General features: G+C 42.8%; 1 protein-coding gene across 1 annotated transcript; it reads left to right on the top strand.

The window, feature by feature from the left end:
- Nucleotides 1-497: 497 nt before the first annotated feature.
- On the top strand, nucleotides 498-15,810 carry LOC132556097 (uncharacterized). Its single transcript, XM_060220484.1, has 4 exons — nucleotides 498-687; nucleotides 3,866-4,098; nucleotides 5,918-5,981; nucleotides 14,493-15,810. The coding sequence occupies exons 1-4, from the start codon at nucleotides 498-500 to the stop codon at nucleotides 14,588-14,590; spliced, it is 585 nt and encodes a 194-aa protein (XP_060076467.1). The 3' UTR covers nucleotides 14,591-15,810.
- The last annotated feature ends 901 nt before the right edge of the window (nucleotides 15,811-16,711 follow it).

The following is a 16,711-nucleotide window of genomic DNA, read 5'->3' as shown; positions in this document are numbered from 1 at the left end:
AAATTTTTAACCAATTTCCTTGAAACTTGTTTTCCTTCTTGACATTTTTACCCATTACAAAATTTGTATTGGCTTATGAACAATAAATCAAGAATATTTCTTTGGCATGGTATGAGTGTATCTTGTTCTGCCCTGCAGTGCACTGCCATTCTAACAGAGTGCTCTGTCAGAATAAAAACAACAACGGTAGCATCACAATTGTTTATTCATATTAGAAATGGCAGGCATTTTGTGTGTACATTCAATAATGCATTGAAGGCCTTGATTTCTGTATAATGGTCAATTTTCTACCATTTCAAAAGAACATACTACAAGTTATATTTGGTAGAGATTAATCAGGTGACTTCCATGGGCCTCTTTTTAGTTAAATAAATAGCATGTTACACCAGCAATGAATTTCCTTATTAGGGCTAATTGCTAATGATTATACAAGAAAAGTTTCACCATTGCAATATTGAATAAGAGTGACATCTATTAATTTTCTTGATAGGGTGAACATGCCTGCACGTCGAGCTCAGATGTGTGGTTGTGGTAGGGGAGTGTTTGGACTCATAGATTGGACTACACCCCTCCGCCGACCAGCTGCTCTCATTTCAGACGTCCCAACCTCCCCAGGAGTTACTTCCCCTAAATCTGTCACTTCACCTTTCTCTCCTTTTCCAATTTCTCCTGGAAATGCTGTTGGCTGTAAGTATATATCCAGAAGGGAGAATATTAAGTGATGGATGTTCAGGATAGTGATTTAAACATCAAAACACGATGGAATTTGAGTTTTTTTCATGTAAAACCAATTTTCATGAGGTAATACTTATCATAACTTAAGTATGCAAATACAGTACCTACACCCATCTTTGTATCTCAACAACAAAAGATTCAAATAATCCCGCCCTCCCTACGATCCATGAGCCATCACAGCAGGAACATAGAGTGATCTCCCTTCCTCTAATAATTTTTATGGAGCACTCCACCGAGGGACAGCCAGACAGATATTGAAGAGGGGAGGATAGGGTGGGACTCCATAAAGTTATGGTAAGTATTACCTCATGAAAATTGGTTTTACATGAAAAAAACTCAAGTTCATTTCAGTAATAATTATCATAACTTTAGTATGCGAATTCGTCTTACCGTAGTGGTGACTAGAAGCCAGACAGCCCCTTCAGCACAGCCAAAGTAGTAGGGAGGGAGAACAGAGTGCCAAAGAGAAGGAAGGGACCTTCCCATGTAAGAGCAGGTGTACCCATGTGTCGCCATATGGAAAGACATGCCCCGGGGCTAACGAGGAGGCACAGCCATTGACTGTGCCACCAACAGAGGTCCCAACAAATACAGGCCTTCTGAGTGGGAAGCTAGGGATCGCAGATGAAAATCTGTGAAGGTATCCCTGCTCCGCCAGAATGCTGCCGACAATGACCTACTGAAAGGAGGACCCATTGAGAAGGGCCCAGGACGCAGCGAGGGCCTGGACCTAATAAGCCTGCACTTTCACTCTTGCCTGAGCCTGAGCCTGATCATCAGAATGCTCATAAGCATACTTAATCACCTGGCAAACCCACCTGGAAACCGTCTGGGAGATATCTTGTTGTCCCTGTTTGATGGGCAAAAACAGATGGGATCGAGAGCCCCGCCCCCTGGTTTTATCGAGATAAAACCTAAGAGCCCGACAAGGACAAAGCAACCTATCTCGCTCCTCCGAGCTAGTCAAAACCGCGATCCTGATGGGCGAAAACCTGGGAACCTGATTCTTCGCTAAAAAGAAAGGATCAGTTAGGAGAGTTACAGCAGCGTGGCCTCTTGACCAAGGTAGACAAGAGGGGAGTGACGACAAGGCGTGGACCTCACTCCTTCTACATCCAGAGGCCAAAGCCAAAAGGAAGACTGACTTGAAAGTTACAAACTTTAACAAGGCAGACTCCAGAGGCTCATAAGGAGCCCTAGTCAGGGAATCTAGCACCAGGGCCAGATTCCACTGTGGGGCCAGGTGCCGAACTCTGGGTTTATCCAGAGCGAAGTCTCTGATAAGGGGAGAAAGAGAGGAGGACGAACATGTCTCTTTCCTGCCATAAAAAGCAAGGACACTGGCAATAGATGTACGATAGCCAGCCATAGTGCCAGGTGCCAGATTGCGGTTTCCAAACTACGAATGAGAGTACAAAGCCTACCGTACGCAGAAAGACTGCACTGCAAAAAAGGGACAGTTGTACAAAACGGCTGACGAAGCAGCAAGAAAACAAATTACAACTTCATGAAAATCAGAACGACGAGACACGTAGTCATGCTCTTGAACATGTGGAGGAAAACACCGCCAGAAAAACGGTCAAAATAAACAAATGCCAATACTTAATTTCACAAATATGTTGGGAGATGGGTTTATAGACTACTATGAGGGTAACAATATACTCAGACAATAATAGCAGTACGAAGAGAAGGAGTAAAGAAAGCACTCAGCTCAGACACCTTCACACTCATCAGCAGCCATAAAGGTAAGAGGAAGGGAGATCACTCTATGTTCCTGCCGTGATGGCTCATGGATCGTAGGGAGGGCGGGATTGTCTGAATCTTTTGTAGTTGGATTACAAGGATGGGTGTAGGTACCGTATTTGCATACTAAAGTTATGGTAAGTATTACTGAAATGAGTATATTTATTGAAGGATTCATTTGATCCATTGGCTCAATGTTTTTATTGACATTACTTTTATATCTCCATGAGAATAATACCTTATGGTAACATGCCACTTTTTGTCGGTTAATAATTTGCATTACCTCGTGTGTTTGTGTGAACATTACTTTTGTTCTGGTACTGCCCTGTGATAGTCATTACCTTGTGTGTTTGTGTGAGCATTATTTTGGTCTGGTACTGCCCTGCGATAGTCATTACCTTGTGTGTTTGTGTGAACATTTCTTTGGTTTGGTACTGCCCTATGATAGTCATTACCTTGTGTGTTTGTGTTAACATTACTTTTGGTCTGGTACTGCCCTGTGATGGTCATTACCTTGTGTGTTTGTGTGAACATTTCTTTGGTTTGGTACTGCCCTATGATAGTCATTACCTTGTGTGTTTGTGTTAACATTACTTTTGGTCTGGTACTGCCCTGTGATGGTCATTACCTTGTGTGTTTGTGTGAACATCACTTTTGGTCTGGTACTGCCCTGTGATGGTCATTACCTCGTGTGTTTGTGTGAACATTACTTTTGCTCTGGTACTGCCCTGTGATGGTCATTACCTCGTGTGTTTGTGTGAACATTACTTTGGGACTTGTACTGCCCTGTGATAGTCATTACCTTGTGTGTTTGTGTGAACATTACTTTTGTTCTGGTATTGCCCTGTGATAGTCATTACCTTGTGTGTTTGTGTGAACATTACTTTTGTTCTGGTACTACCCTGTGATAGTCATTACCTTGTGTGTTTGTGTGAGCATTATTTTGGTCTGGTACTGCCCTGCGATAGTCATTACCTTGTGTGTTTGTGTGAACATTTCTTTGGTTTGGTACTGCCCTATGATAGTCATTACCTTGTGTGTTTGTGTTAACATTACTTTGGGTCTGGTACTGCCCTGTGATGGTCATTACCTTGTGTGTTTGTGTGAACATCACTTTTGGTCTGGTACTGCCCTGTGATAGTCATTACCTTGTGTGTTTGTGTGAACATTGCTTTGGGACTTGTACTGCCCTGTGATAGTCATTACCTTGTGTGTTTGTGTGAACATTACTTTTGGTCTGGTACTGCCCTGTGATAGTCATTACCTTGTGTGTTTGTGTGAACATTACTTTTGGTCTGGTACTGCCCTGTGATAGTCATGCATGTTTGTGTGAAGGTAAGAAAAGTATAAACCTGATGTGAAAAAATCTTTTTTCTTGTAACTTTAGCTTGGGCTGATGCAGCAGAGAGTCCATCTATTCAAAAGTTCATTAGTGGAGACAGATTGATAGTGAAATATAGCTATACAGCAAATAAAGACAGTCCGTTGGATCTGCCAGAACTAAATGTTCATGAAGAAGATATTGTTCAATTCATTTCTTTCCATGCTGACAACAAATTGTGGTCCTGTGTGTGTGATTCTAATGGGAAAGAGGGCTATGTACCGTCAGACTATCTCATGGTAAGTATATATGTTTAAGGTAATCATTGATACCTTCAGTTCCTGAGGTTCTAGCATCAGGTCAAGTAAGATGTCTTCTTTTCACATTGTATTGTGTAATATTATGTTCAGATAATCTCAAAATCCTTTTTAACTCACTTGGTGCATCTGTCAACTTTTTTTTTTAATTGCTACTAAGCTTATTGACTGAATTAAGTCTTCAGCATCATTTGGAAAAAGGAGAATCAGTTTAGATCTCCGCCCCTGGGGTGGATGGAGCAGGGTTCAATAGAGAAAAGGGCAATGTCTTTAAACTTCTCAATTTTGTCAGAAACATGCTTAGATGAAAAGGACTTAATTTTGGATAAAAAGTGGGTCTCGGCCCTCTAGAGCTGGAGGGACGGAACCAAATGGGAAAAAAAAACAAATTCATTTAACACCTTCTGCTGGGATTATTAATTTTTGTCAAAATTAGTTTTGAAGCTTCTTTGCGTGAACAAATATCAAGTTTTGTCCGTCATCGTCTGTCGTCATCTGCCAACCTCTGTGCATAAACTTTCTATGCAAAGTTGAACCTCTTCTCAATAACTAGAAGGCTCAGGGCACTGATATTAGGATTTAGCATGATCGGATAAAGGGGTACCAAGTTTGCTAATATGAATGACCTTTACCTACTTTCAAGGTCATAGAGGTCAGATATGTTAAAACTTCAAACAACTTCTTTTCAATAACCAAAAGGTCCAGGTGCTGATATTAGGCCTGCAGTGTGCAAGGATGAAGGGCTAAGTGATCTGTTAATATTAATAACCTTGATCCACTTTTAAGGTCACAGGGGTCAAATATGTTAAAATGTTCAAACAATTTCTTTTTAACAAGCAAAAGGCCCAGTTTGCTGATGTTAGGCCTTAAGCATGCTACCAAGTTTGTTAATATGAATAGGGCCTTGATTTGCTTACAGGAGTCAAATATGTTAAAAAACTTCTTAAAAAGCAAAACGGCAAGGGTGCTGATATTAGGCCTGCAATATGCAAGGATGAAGGGCTACATGATTTGAAAGGCAACAAGGTCTGTTAATATGAATTATCTTTACTTGCTTTCAAAGTCACTAGGGTCAAATAAGCAAAAGGCCTATTGTGCTGATATTGGGTCTTTAGCATGCTTGGATAAAGGGCCACCAAGTTTGTTCACCTTGACTTACTGTCAATGTCACAGGGGTCAAATGTTTTGAAAACTTCTTCTCAGTAACCAAAAGGCCAAGAGTCTTGATATTGGGCAATATGTCTGGAGTAATGGCATTTGTGTAGTGCATGTATAAAGAATATTTTTTCAAGTTTGCAGACAATGTCCTTATGAACCATCCAGTATCTTCTATGCCATCTGTAGTGTACTTGAGCAATTTATTTTAGGCCTATTTGGCCTCTTTCATGTATTGGTTCTTATGAACAAATGACCCTTAAGGCCTGTGGGCATCTTGTTGTATAAACGGCTTCTAATTCCTTTTGTGTAGAAGCGAATGGTCTTACAGGTATGAGTTAGCCCCTAAGTGATCAGTTCTGGTGTGAAACCTTTAGGGTCTGGAGGATGGGGTACAGTATGAAAAATGGTTAAAAAATCTTTCTTTTTCTGCTCGGCTGAAGGTATTTGGATGAAATTTGATTCAAATCTTTGCATGTCTGAATATTTCTGGAAAAGCTTAACATTATGATTAAACATGTTTTAATGTGGAATCTGAAAATGCAGACCTGATGGGCCTTTTGACTTATCTTTTCAACCATGAATTTCCACACACAATACCTTAAAACTCTTACTATTACTATCAACATATTAACCTGTTTTATAGATTATGGAAGAAAATACTAAATCATTGCCATGGTTACCGAAGCAAGCTGAGGTTCAACAAGAAGGTAAAACCATTCCTCCTGTTTTTTGTAGAAGATATTGCCCTGTAAGTTTACTGTACTTCAATACATTACACTGTTAAAGTTGTATGGTAAGAATTTTTGCATTTGTCTCTCAAGTCCAAATACAATTGAAACTCCTCTCGAAATCACTTCACTCGTAATTCTGTTTGAGTTGAAATAATTTTCTTTTAAGTCTCCATTTTTTTCTTTCTATATCTTGGTAATTTTAATTTGGGTGACTCAAATTTCATTGAGTGGAAATTTTGGTTGAGTCAAAGCAATTTTTGCAGCCCCTACAGTTGGAAAGCAAGGGAAAAGTCAATCGTTGTCTCGAAATTAACTTTTGTTGAAACATTGGCACGTCTTCTGACAAAATCAGCCAATACATAACCAAAGTAGAAAATCACCTGTGCACATGGCTAATTATGGTGTATCAGTGGTCCATTGTACACACAACACTTGGTCTCTGGCCATTAATTTAATTATCCAATAAAAGTTTGGCTTTTTAATGAGGATCACCATCGTGTAGCAGTAACTTACCTGTATGTTAAAAAAGTAGCGCATTTACACAAAACATGAAACATTGAACTTGGTCAGGAACAATGAAAATGAAACCGCTTGACGGTCAAACCAGTACGAACATTTGACGAAATCTGGACCCCACAATTCTGAGAGAAACTAATTATAATCTTGTTTTCTAAAGGACTGTGATCAGGTACTTTGTAGATTTAGTGCTTGGACATTGATAGGGTCTATTTCTGATTTGTTAAGTCTAATAAATGTATAGTGTTTTCTATAACAAGTAAAACATTCTAGCGCTGCATTTTTCATATCTTCATTCATTTACAGTCAAGTCATATTAATATGATCTGTAGCTTTATACATTGTTTCTTGTAGCGTATCAAAAGCAAATTTTAATTTTGTCTTATTGTCATTCAGTAAAATATATGACGTGTATGTGCTTAGTCAGTAAGGGTATTGTACACGTGTGCAGGACGGAACGACGTCAGTACAAATGCATTTGATTGGAGTTGTTATTTCATGTTTTGTTGTTTAGATGAATAAACAATAAAAGGAGAAAGTAGAATCAAATTTATTTGTTTATTTACTGCCATTTCAAAAAACAGACCAAACTACACTGTTTGCATGCTGTAATCAACAAACTGATATTGTCAACCTGATTTGTACACATCCTTGGAGTCCAGCTTTGGATAAGTTGAAATACTTTCCATAGTCCGTTGTATTTCGAGATAACATGTTTCTACCACAATAATAAAATCCAAGTACAAAAAACTGAACAGTGGCAACTATAATATATTCAGAATTTCCATTTTAAGTCACCTGAGACAAAATCTCATGGTGGCCTATTGCTTCACTTTGGTATTCGGTGACGTCAAGTGTCTGGGTTTTTTTTTACATTTTTTACTTCTTCTGGAACAAAATCCTGACTGATTTCGATTTCAATGACACATTCCCTGGCAAAAAGTTAACCAAAATGGTAAATATATATGTAAATAATAGGAAATGACATTTTTTTTTATATAACCTGTATTATTCGAAAACATTGTTAGATTTGTCAGTAAATGATAACAGTTTATCATCATTCACATATAGACCCTTGTTGATCCCTAGGGGTTGATGAACATGGCAAAAGCAGTCATATTGATTGAAATTTTAAAATCTTTTTCTCAAAAACAAAGATGATAGAATGAAATACTATACAAAGGTGTAAGGTTTTTAAGGTACTTTACTAAATTTTATGACCCCAGGGCCTCATATTTCCCCCAGGGGAGGGGGCAAAATTTGCTATAGTTTATAAAGAAAATACGTGTTTTTGAAGATAATTTGTATATTGTTACATACCCTGTGTGTGTAATTCTAATAACCAAGGGGTGATGGGCATGGCCAAAAAGGGTTGTATTGAATGAAATTTAAAAAATCATCTCAATACCCAAATATTGTTGAGTCAAATACCTGGGGTTAGGTACTCTTCATGGATGGAAGGGTCTTAAAAAGGTTTTCTGTGGCTGACCCCCCTGGGGCTGGTTGATATGGCCAAAAAGGATCAAATTGCCTGAATTTGAAAACTTTTCAAAACCTAAATATTATAGAATCAAGTACTCTTCAAGGATAAAAGGGTTATAAGTTAAAACTCTTCTGTCACTATACAAATAGCATTTCTCATCTTCTCTGTACTACATATTCATTCCAATTGTTTCAGTTTGTGAGTCCACACAGGTGACTATTTAGGGCCCCTGGGATTCTTGTTTAGCACAGTTTACATTCCAAATCTTACATTTTTGATGTGTCTGTCATGCTCAATCAGATTTGGTGTTATTTGTTAGTGAATACCTACCTCTGTTGCTTTCAAAAACTCACTTGGTTGGTAGGGGACTCAAATTTGCATAAACAATCGGTCTCTACCCCCTTTGGGGCAGGAGGGATGGGGCCCATTAGGAGGGATGGGACCCATTAGGGGATGGGACCCATTAGGGGATGGGACCCATTAGGGGATGGGGCCCATTAGGAGGGGTAGGATGAAGGGGCGGCCTAACAGAGGTAAGAATTGATACAGGCCCTATCTAGATCTCCATTGGGCGAAGGGGCACCCTAACAGAGGTTAGGAATGATACAGGCTCTATGTAGATCTCTATGAGGTGGAGGGGCTGCTTAACAAAGGAAAGGAATGATACAGGCCCTTATCTAGATCTCCATTGGGCAGAGGGGGTCTAACAGAGGATGGGAATGATACAGGCCCTTATCTAGATCTCCATTGGGCAGAGGGGGACCTAACAGAAGATGGGAATGATACAGGCCCTTATCTAGATCCCCATTGGGCGAAGGGGCACCCTAACAGAGGTTAGGAATGATACAGGCCCTATTTAGATCTCTATGAGGTGGAGGGGCTGCTTAACAGAGGCTAGGAATGATACAGGCCCTATCTAGATCCCCATGGGGCAGGGGGGGGGGGGGCCTAACAGAGGATAGGATTGATAAAGGACCTATCTAGATCTCTATGGGGCAGAGGGGGACCTAACAGAGGATGGGAATGATACAGGCCCTTATCTAGATCTCCATTGGGCAAAGGGGGGCCTAACAGAGGATGGGAATGATACAGGCCCTATTTAGATCTCTATGAGGTGGAGGGGGACCTAATAGAGGAAAGTAATGATACAGGCCCTATCTAGATCTCTATGGGGCGGAGGGGGACCTAACAGAGGATGGGAATAATACAGGCCCTATCTAGATCTCTATGGGGCGGAGGGGGACCTAACAGAGGATGGGAATGATACAGACCCTATCTAGATCTCTATGAGGCGGAGGGGTGGCCTAACAGAGGATGGGAATGATACAGGCCCTATCTAGATCTCTATGGGGCGAACGGGGGCCTTGCAGAGGATGGGAATGATACAGGCCCTATCTAGATCTCTATGGGGCGAAGGGGGGCCTAACAGAGGTTAGGAATGATACAGACTGTATGTAGATCTCTATGAGGTGGAGGGGCGGCTTAACAGAAGATGGGAATGATACAGGCCCTTATCTAGATCTCCATTGGGCAGAGGGGCGCCTAACAGAGGATGGGAATGATACAGGCCCTATTTAGATCTCTATGAGGTGGAGGGGCGGCTTAACAGAGGAAAGGAATGATACAGGCCCTTATCTAGATCTCTATGAGGTGGAGGGGCTGCTTAACAGAGGATAGGAATGATACAGGCCCTATCTAGATCCCCATGGGGCAGGGGGGGGCCTAACAGAGGATGGGAATGATACAGGCCTTTATCTAGATCTCCATTGGGCAGAGGGGGGCCTAACAGAGGATGGGAATGATACAGGCCCTATTTAGATCTCTATGAGGTGGAGGGGCGGCTTAACAGAGGAAAGGAATGATACAGGCCCTATCTAGATCTCTATGAGGTGGAGGGGCTGCTTAACAGAGGATAGGAATGATACAGGCCCTATCTAGATCCCCATGGGGCAGGGGGGGGGGGGGCCTAACAGTGGATGGGAATGATACAGGCCTTTATCTAGATCTCCATTGGGCAGAGGGGGGCCTAACAGAGGATGGGAATGATACAGGCCCTATTTAGATCTCTATGAGGTGGAGGGGCGGCTTAACAGAGGAAAGGAATGATACAGGCCCTTATCTAGATCTCTATGAGGTGGATGGCCTGCTTAACAGAGGTTAGGAATGATACAGGCCATTCTAGATCTCCATTGGGCAGAGGGGGGCCTAACAGAGGTTAGGATTGATAAAGGCCCTATCTAGATCTCTATGGGGCGGAGGGGGACCTAACAGAGGTTAGGATTGATAAAGGCCCTATCTAGATCTCTATGGGGCGGAGGGGGACCTTACAGAGGATGGGAATGATACAGGCCCTATCTAGATCTCTATGGGGCAAAGGGGGGCCTTACAGAGGATGGGAATGATACAGGCCCTATCTAGATCTCTATGGGGCGGAGGGGGACGCAACAGAGGAAAGTAATGATACAGGCCTTATCTAGATCTCTATGGGGCGGAGGGGGACCTAACAGAGGATGGGAATGATACAGGCCCTATCTAGATCTCTATGGGGCGGAGGGGTGGCCTAACAGAGGATGGGAATGATACAGGCCCTATCTAGATTTCTATGGGGCGAAGGGGGGCCTTGCAGAGGATGGGAATGATACAGGCCCTATCTAGATCTCTATGAGGTGGAGGGGCGGCTTAACAGAAGATGGGAATGATACAGGCCCTTATCTACATCTCCATTGGGCAGAGGGGCACCTAACAGAGGATGGGAATGATACAGGCCCTTATCTAGATCTCCATTGGGCAGAGGGCGGCTTAACAGAGGAAAGGAATGATACAATCCCTTATCTAGATCTCTATGAGGTGGAGGGGCTGCTTAACAGAGGATAGGAATGATACAGGCCCTATCTAGATCTCTATGAGGTGGAGGGGCGGCTTAACAGAGGATAGGAATGATACAGGCCCTATCTAGATCTCTATGGGGCGGAGGGGCGGCTTAACAGAGGAAAGGAATGATACAGGCCCTTATCTAGATCTCTATGAGGTGGAGGGGCTGCTTAACAGATGATAGGAATGATACAGGCCATTCTAGATCTCCATTGGGCGAAGGGGCGGCCTAACAGAGGTTAGGATTAATAAAGGCCCTATCTAGATCTCTATGGGGCAGAAGGGGGACCTAACAGAGGATGGGAATGATACAGGCCCTATCTAGATCTCTATGGGGCGGAGGGGCAGCCTAACAGAGGATGGGAATGATACAGGCCCTTATCTAGATCCCCATTGGGCGAAGGGGCACCCTAACAGAGGTTAGGAATGATACAGGCCCTATTTAGATCTCTATGAGGTGGAGGGGCGGCTTAACAGAGGCTAGGAATGATACAGGCCCTATCTAGATCCCCATGGGGCAGGGGGGGGGGGGGCCTAACAGAGGATAGGATTGATAAAGGACCTATCTAGATCTCTATGGGGCAGAGGGGGACCTAACAGAGGATGGGAATGATACAGGCCCTTATCTAGATCTCCATTGGGCAAAGGGGGGCCTAACAGAGGATGGGAATGATACAGGCCCTATTTAGATCTCTATGAGGTGGAGGGGGACCTAATAGAGGAAAGTAATGATACAGGCCCTATCTAGATCTCTATGGGGCGGAGGGGGACCTAACAGAGGATGGGAATAATACAGGCCCTATCTAGATCTCTATGGGGCGGAGGGGGACCTAACAGAGGATGGGAATGATACAGACCCTATCTAGATCTCTATTGGGCGGAGGGGTGGCCTAACAGAGGATGGGAATGATACAGGCCCTATCTAGATCTCTATGGGGCGAACGGGGGCCTTGCAGAGGATGGGAATGATACAGGCCCTATCTAGATCTCTATGGGGCGAAGGGGGGCCTAACAGAGGTTAGGAATGATACAGACTGTATGTAGATCTCTATGAGGTGGAGGGGCGGCTTAACAGAAGATGGGAATGATACAGGCCCTTATCTAGATCTCCATTGGGCAGAGGGGCGCCTAACAGAGGATGGGAATGATACAGGCCCTATTTAGATCTCTATGAGGTGGAGGGGCGGCTTAACAGAGGAAAGGAATGATACAGGCCCTTATCTAGATCTCTATGAGGTGGAGGGGCTGCTTAACAGAGGATAGGAATGATACAGGCCCTATCTAGATCCCCATGGGGCCGGGGGGGGCCTAACAGAGGATGGGAATGATACAGGCCTTTATCTAGATCTCCATTGGGCAGAGGGGGGCCTAACAGAGGATGGGAATGATACAGGCCCTATTTAGATCTCTATGAGGTGGAGGGGCGGCTTAACAGAGGAAAGGAATGATACAGGCCCTATCTAGATCTCTATGAGGTGGAGGGGCTGCTTAACAGAGGATAGGAATGATACAGGCCCTATCTAGATCCCCATGGGGCAGGGGGGGGGGGGCCTAACAGTGGATGGGAATGATACAGGCCTTTATCTAGATCTCCATTGGGCAGAGGGGGGCCTAACAGAGGATGGGAATGATACAGGCCCTATTTAGATCTCTATGAGGTGGAGGGGCGGCTTAACAGAGGAAAGGAATGATACAGGCCCTTATCTAGATCTCTATGAGGTGGATGGCCTGCTTAACAGAGGTTAGGAATGAGGCCATTCTAGATCTCCATTGGGCAGAGGGGGGCCTAACAGAGGTTAGGATTGATAAAGGCCCTATTCTAGATCTCTATGGGGCGGAGGGGGACCTAACAGAGGTTAGGATTGATAAAGGCCCTATCTAGATCTCTATGGGGCGGAGGGGGACCTTACAGAGGATGGGAATGATACAGGCCCTATCTAGATCTCTATGGGGCGGAGGGGGACGCAACAGAGGAAAGTAATGATACAGGCCTTATCTAGATCTCTATGGGGCGGAGGGGGACCTAACAGAGGATGGGAATGATACAGGCCCTATCTAGATCTCTATGGGGCGGAGGGGTGGCCTAACAGAGGATGGGAATGATACAGGCCCTATCTAGATTTCTATGGGGCGAAGGGGGGCCTAACAGAGGATGGGAATGATACAGGCCCTATCTAGATCTCTATGAGGTGGAGGGGCGGCTTAACAGAAGATGGGAATGATACAGGCCCTTATCTAGATCTCCATTGGGCAGAGGGCGGCTTAACAGAGGAAAGGAATGATACAATCCCTTATCTAGATCTCTATGAGGTGGAGGGGCTGCTTAACAGAGGATAGGAATGGGCCCTATCTATCTCTATGAGGTGGAGGGGCAGAGAGAGGAAAGGAATGATACAGGCCCTTATCTCTCTATGAGGTGGAGGGGCTGCTTAACAGATGATAGGAATGATACTAACAGAGGATAGGGGGGGCCTTGCAATGATACAGGCCCTATCTAGATCTCTATGAGGTGGAGGGGCGGAGGATGGGCGGCAATCCCTTAACAGAGGAACAGAGGATAGGAATGATACAGGCCCTATCTAGATCTCTATGGGGCGGAGGGGCGGCCTAGATCTCTATGTGGCGGAGGGGCGGCCTAACAGAGGATAGGAATTATACAGGCCAGTCTAGATCTCTATGAGGTGGAGGGGCGGCTTAACAGAGGAAAGGAATGATACAGGCCCTTATCTAGATCTCTATGAGGTGGAGGGGCTGCTTAACAGATGATAGGAATGATACAGGCCATTCTAGATCTCCATTGGGCGAAGGGGCGGCCTAACAGAGGTTAGGATTAATAAAGGCCCTATCTAGATCTCTATGGGGCAGAAGGGGGACCTAACAGAGGATAGGAATGATACAGGCCCTATCTAGATCTCTATGGGGCGGAGGGGCGGCCTAACAGAGGATAGGAATTATACAGGCCAGTCTAGATCTCTATGAGGTGGAGGGGCGGCTTAACAGAGGATAGGAATTATACAGGCCAGTCTAGATCTCTATGGGATGGAGGGGGACCTAACAGAGGATGGGAATGATACAGGCCCTATCTAGATCTCTATGGGGTGGAGGGGGACCTAGCAGAGGATCGGAATGATACAGGCCCTTTCTAGATCTCTATGGGGCGAAGGGGGGCCTTACAGAGGATGGGAATGATACAGGCCCTCTCTAGATCTCTATGGGGCGGAGGGGGACCTTACAGAAGATAGGAATGATACAGGCCCTATCTAGATCTCTATGGGGAGGAGGGGGACCTAACAGAGGATGGGAATGATACAGGCCCTATCTAGATCTCTATGGGGCAAAGGGGGGCCTTACAGAGGATGGGAATGATACAGGCCCTATCTAGATCTCTATGGGGCGGAGGGACGGCCTAACAGAGGATGGGAATTATACAGGCCAGTCTAGATCTCTATGGGATGGAGGGGGACCTAACAGAGGATGGGAATGATACAGGCCCTATCTAATCTAGACTTGCCAATTGTATGTTATCATCATTACAAAAAATATATAGTCATCATTCAATTTTCATTTTTTACAATGTGTTATTTTTTACAATATGTTTTCGTTGTATAATTTTCCAGTGGAATACAAGCCGTATAAATCCGCCTATCAGAAGAACATGGCTCAAGAAACATCAAAACATCAGTTCAGTGAAGTGGGTTGTCGAGAGGTCAATTGACCAATGCCCTATAACGAACATTTAAAAAGTAAAGCACATCTTGTGGAAATGACGTTGTTGGAGGACAACTCATGAAAACAGAATTCTGGTTAGGTACTTGTTGTCAGGTGAAGGAAGTCACCTTAGGAACTTATTGTCAGGTGACAGAAATCTTATCAGGTACTTATTGTCAGGTGAAAGAAATATTGTTAGATACTTATTGACTGGTGAAGAAAGTCTTCTGATGTACATATTGTCAGGTGAAAGAAGTCTAGTTAGGTACTTATTGTCAGGTGAAAGAAATCTCATCAGGTACTTATTGTCAGGTGAAAGAAGTCTAGTTAGGTACTTATTGTCAGGTGAAGGAAGTCTTGTAAGGCACTTATTGTCAGGTGAAAGAAGTCTCATCAGGTACTTATTGTCAGGTGAAGGAAATCTCCTTAGGTACTTATTGTCAGGTGAAAGAAGTCTGGTTAGGAACTTATTGACAGGTGAAAGAAGTCTAGTTAGGTACTTATTGTCAGGTGAAGGAAGTCTCCTTAGGAACTTATTGTCAGGTGACAGAAATCTCATCAGGTACTTATTGTCAGGTGAAATAAGTCTTGTTAGGAACTTATTGTCAGGTGAAAGACTCTCGTAAGATACTTATTGTAAGGTGAAAGAAGTCTAGTTAGGTACTTATTATCAGGTGAAGGAAGTCTCGTAAGATACTTATTGTAAGGTGAAAGAAGTCTAGTTAGGTACTTATTGCCAGGTGAAAGAAGTCTAGTTAGGTACTTATTGTCAGGTGAAAGAAATCTCATCAGGTACTTATTGTCAGGTGACAGAAATCTTATCAGGTACTTATTGTCAGGTGAAAGAAGTCTAGTTAGGTACTTATTGTCAGGTGAAAGACTCTCGTAAGATACTTATTGTAAGGTGAAAGAAGTCTAGTTAGGTACTTATTGTCAGGTGAAGGAAGTCTCATAAGATACTTATTGTAAGGTGAAAGAAGTCTAGTTAGGTACTTATTGTCAGGTGAAGGAAGCCTTGTAAGATACTTATTGACTGGTGAAGGAAGTCTTGTTAGGTATTTATTGTCAGGTGAAGGAAGTCTCGTTTGGTACTTATTGTCAGATTAAGGAAGTCTCCTTAGAAACTTATTGACTGGTGAAGAAAGTCTTCTGATGTACTTATTGTCAGGTGAAGGAAGTCTCGTTTGGTACTTATTGTCAGGTGAAAGAAGTCTAGTTAGGTACTTATTGTCAGGTGAAGGAAGTCTCCTATTGTCAGATTAAGGAAGTCTCCTTAGAAACTTATTGACTAGTGAAGAAAGTCTTCTGATGTACTTATTGTCAGGTGAAGGAAATCTCGTTTGGTACTTATTGTCAGGTGAAAGAAGTCTCCTTACTTACTTATTGTCAGGTGAAAGACTCTCGTAAGATACTTATTGTAAGGTGAAAGAAGTCTAGTTAGGTACTTATTATCAGGTGAAGGAAGTCTCGTAAGATACTTATTGTAAGGTGAAAGAAGTCTAGTTAGGTACTTATTGTCAGGTGAAGGAAGCCTTGTAAGATACTTATTGACTGGTGAAGGAAGTCTTGTTAGGTATTTATTGTCAGGTGAAGGAAGTCTTGTAAGGTTAAAGAATGTGACTGATATTTAAAGGAAGACATTCATAACATCAAGTTGAGTGATTAAGATGGTTTTGTTGGAGATTAATTTTCTGTTGTTTTATTGTTTTGTTTAACAAGGTAAAATAAACATTCCAGATTTTTTTCACCACACAGCTTTGAATAATGACATGCAAAATAACTTATGTATGAAGTATCTGAGACTTTGATGTACAAAATTACTGACAGTAGAACTTTTTACAGTAGAACTTTTTACAGTGTTGTTGCAGATGTGTATGACATTAAAAAAAATGTTTTTTATCGGAAATAATGTTGATTTTTACTCACAACACTAAATATATCAATTTGATGAAGGGGGTAACTTTTATGTAACCTGGTTGAAACAGTCCAGATGTCACGGAATTATTGAAATACCTGTAGTCCTGTACTGGATAGAAATTTTTTTCAGTAAAATGATAAATTTGAGCTTGTCTCATGTAAAATTGTAAACAAGTGATAGTCTGCCATTTAGTATCAGATGGCAAGCACT

Source organism: Ylistrum balloti, unplaced genomic scaffold (genome assembly GCF_031769215.1).
Source record: "Ylistrum balloti isolate Yb309-2 unplaced genomic scaffold, AGI_CSIRO_Ybal_v1 Utg370544, whole genome shotgun sequence".
NCBI classification, from domain to species: domain Eukaryota; kingdom Metazoa; phylum Mollusca; class Bivalvia; order Pectinida; family Pectinidae; genus Ylistrum; species Ylistrum balloti.
This window is presented reverse-complemented; position numbering and strand designations above follow the sequence as displayed.

Excerpts from the sequence above, each read along its gene's own strand:
- LOC132556097 (XM_060220484.1), top strand. The coding sequence starts at position 498 with ATGCCTGCACGTCGAGCTCAGATGTGTGGTTGTGGTAGGGGAGTGTTT. Across the intron at positions 688-3,865 it reads TCCTGGAAATGCTGTTGGCT|CTTGGGCTGATGCAGCAGAG; the intron begins GTAAGTATATAT and ends TTGTAACTTTAG. Across the intron at positions 5,982-14,492 it reads AGCTGAGGTTCAACAAGAAG|TGGAATACAAGCCGTATAAA; the intron begins GTAAAACCATTC and ends ATAATTTTCCAG.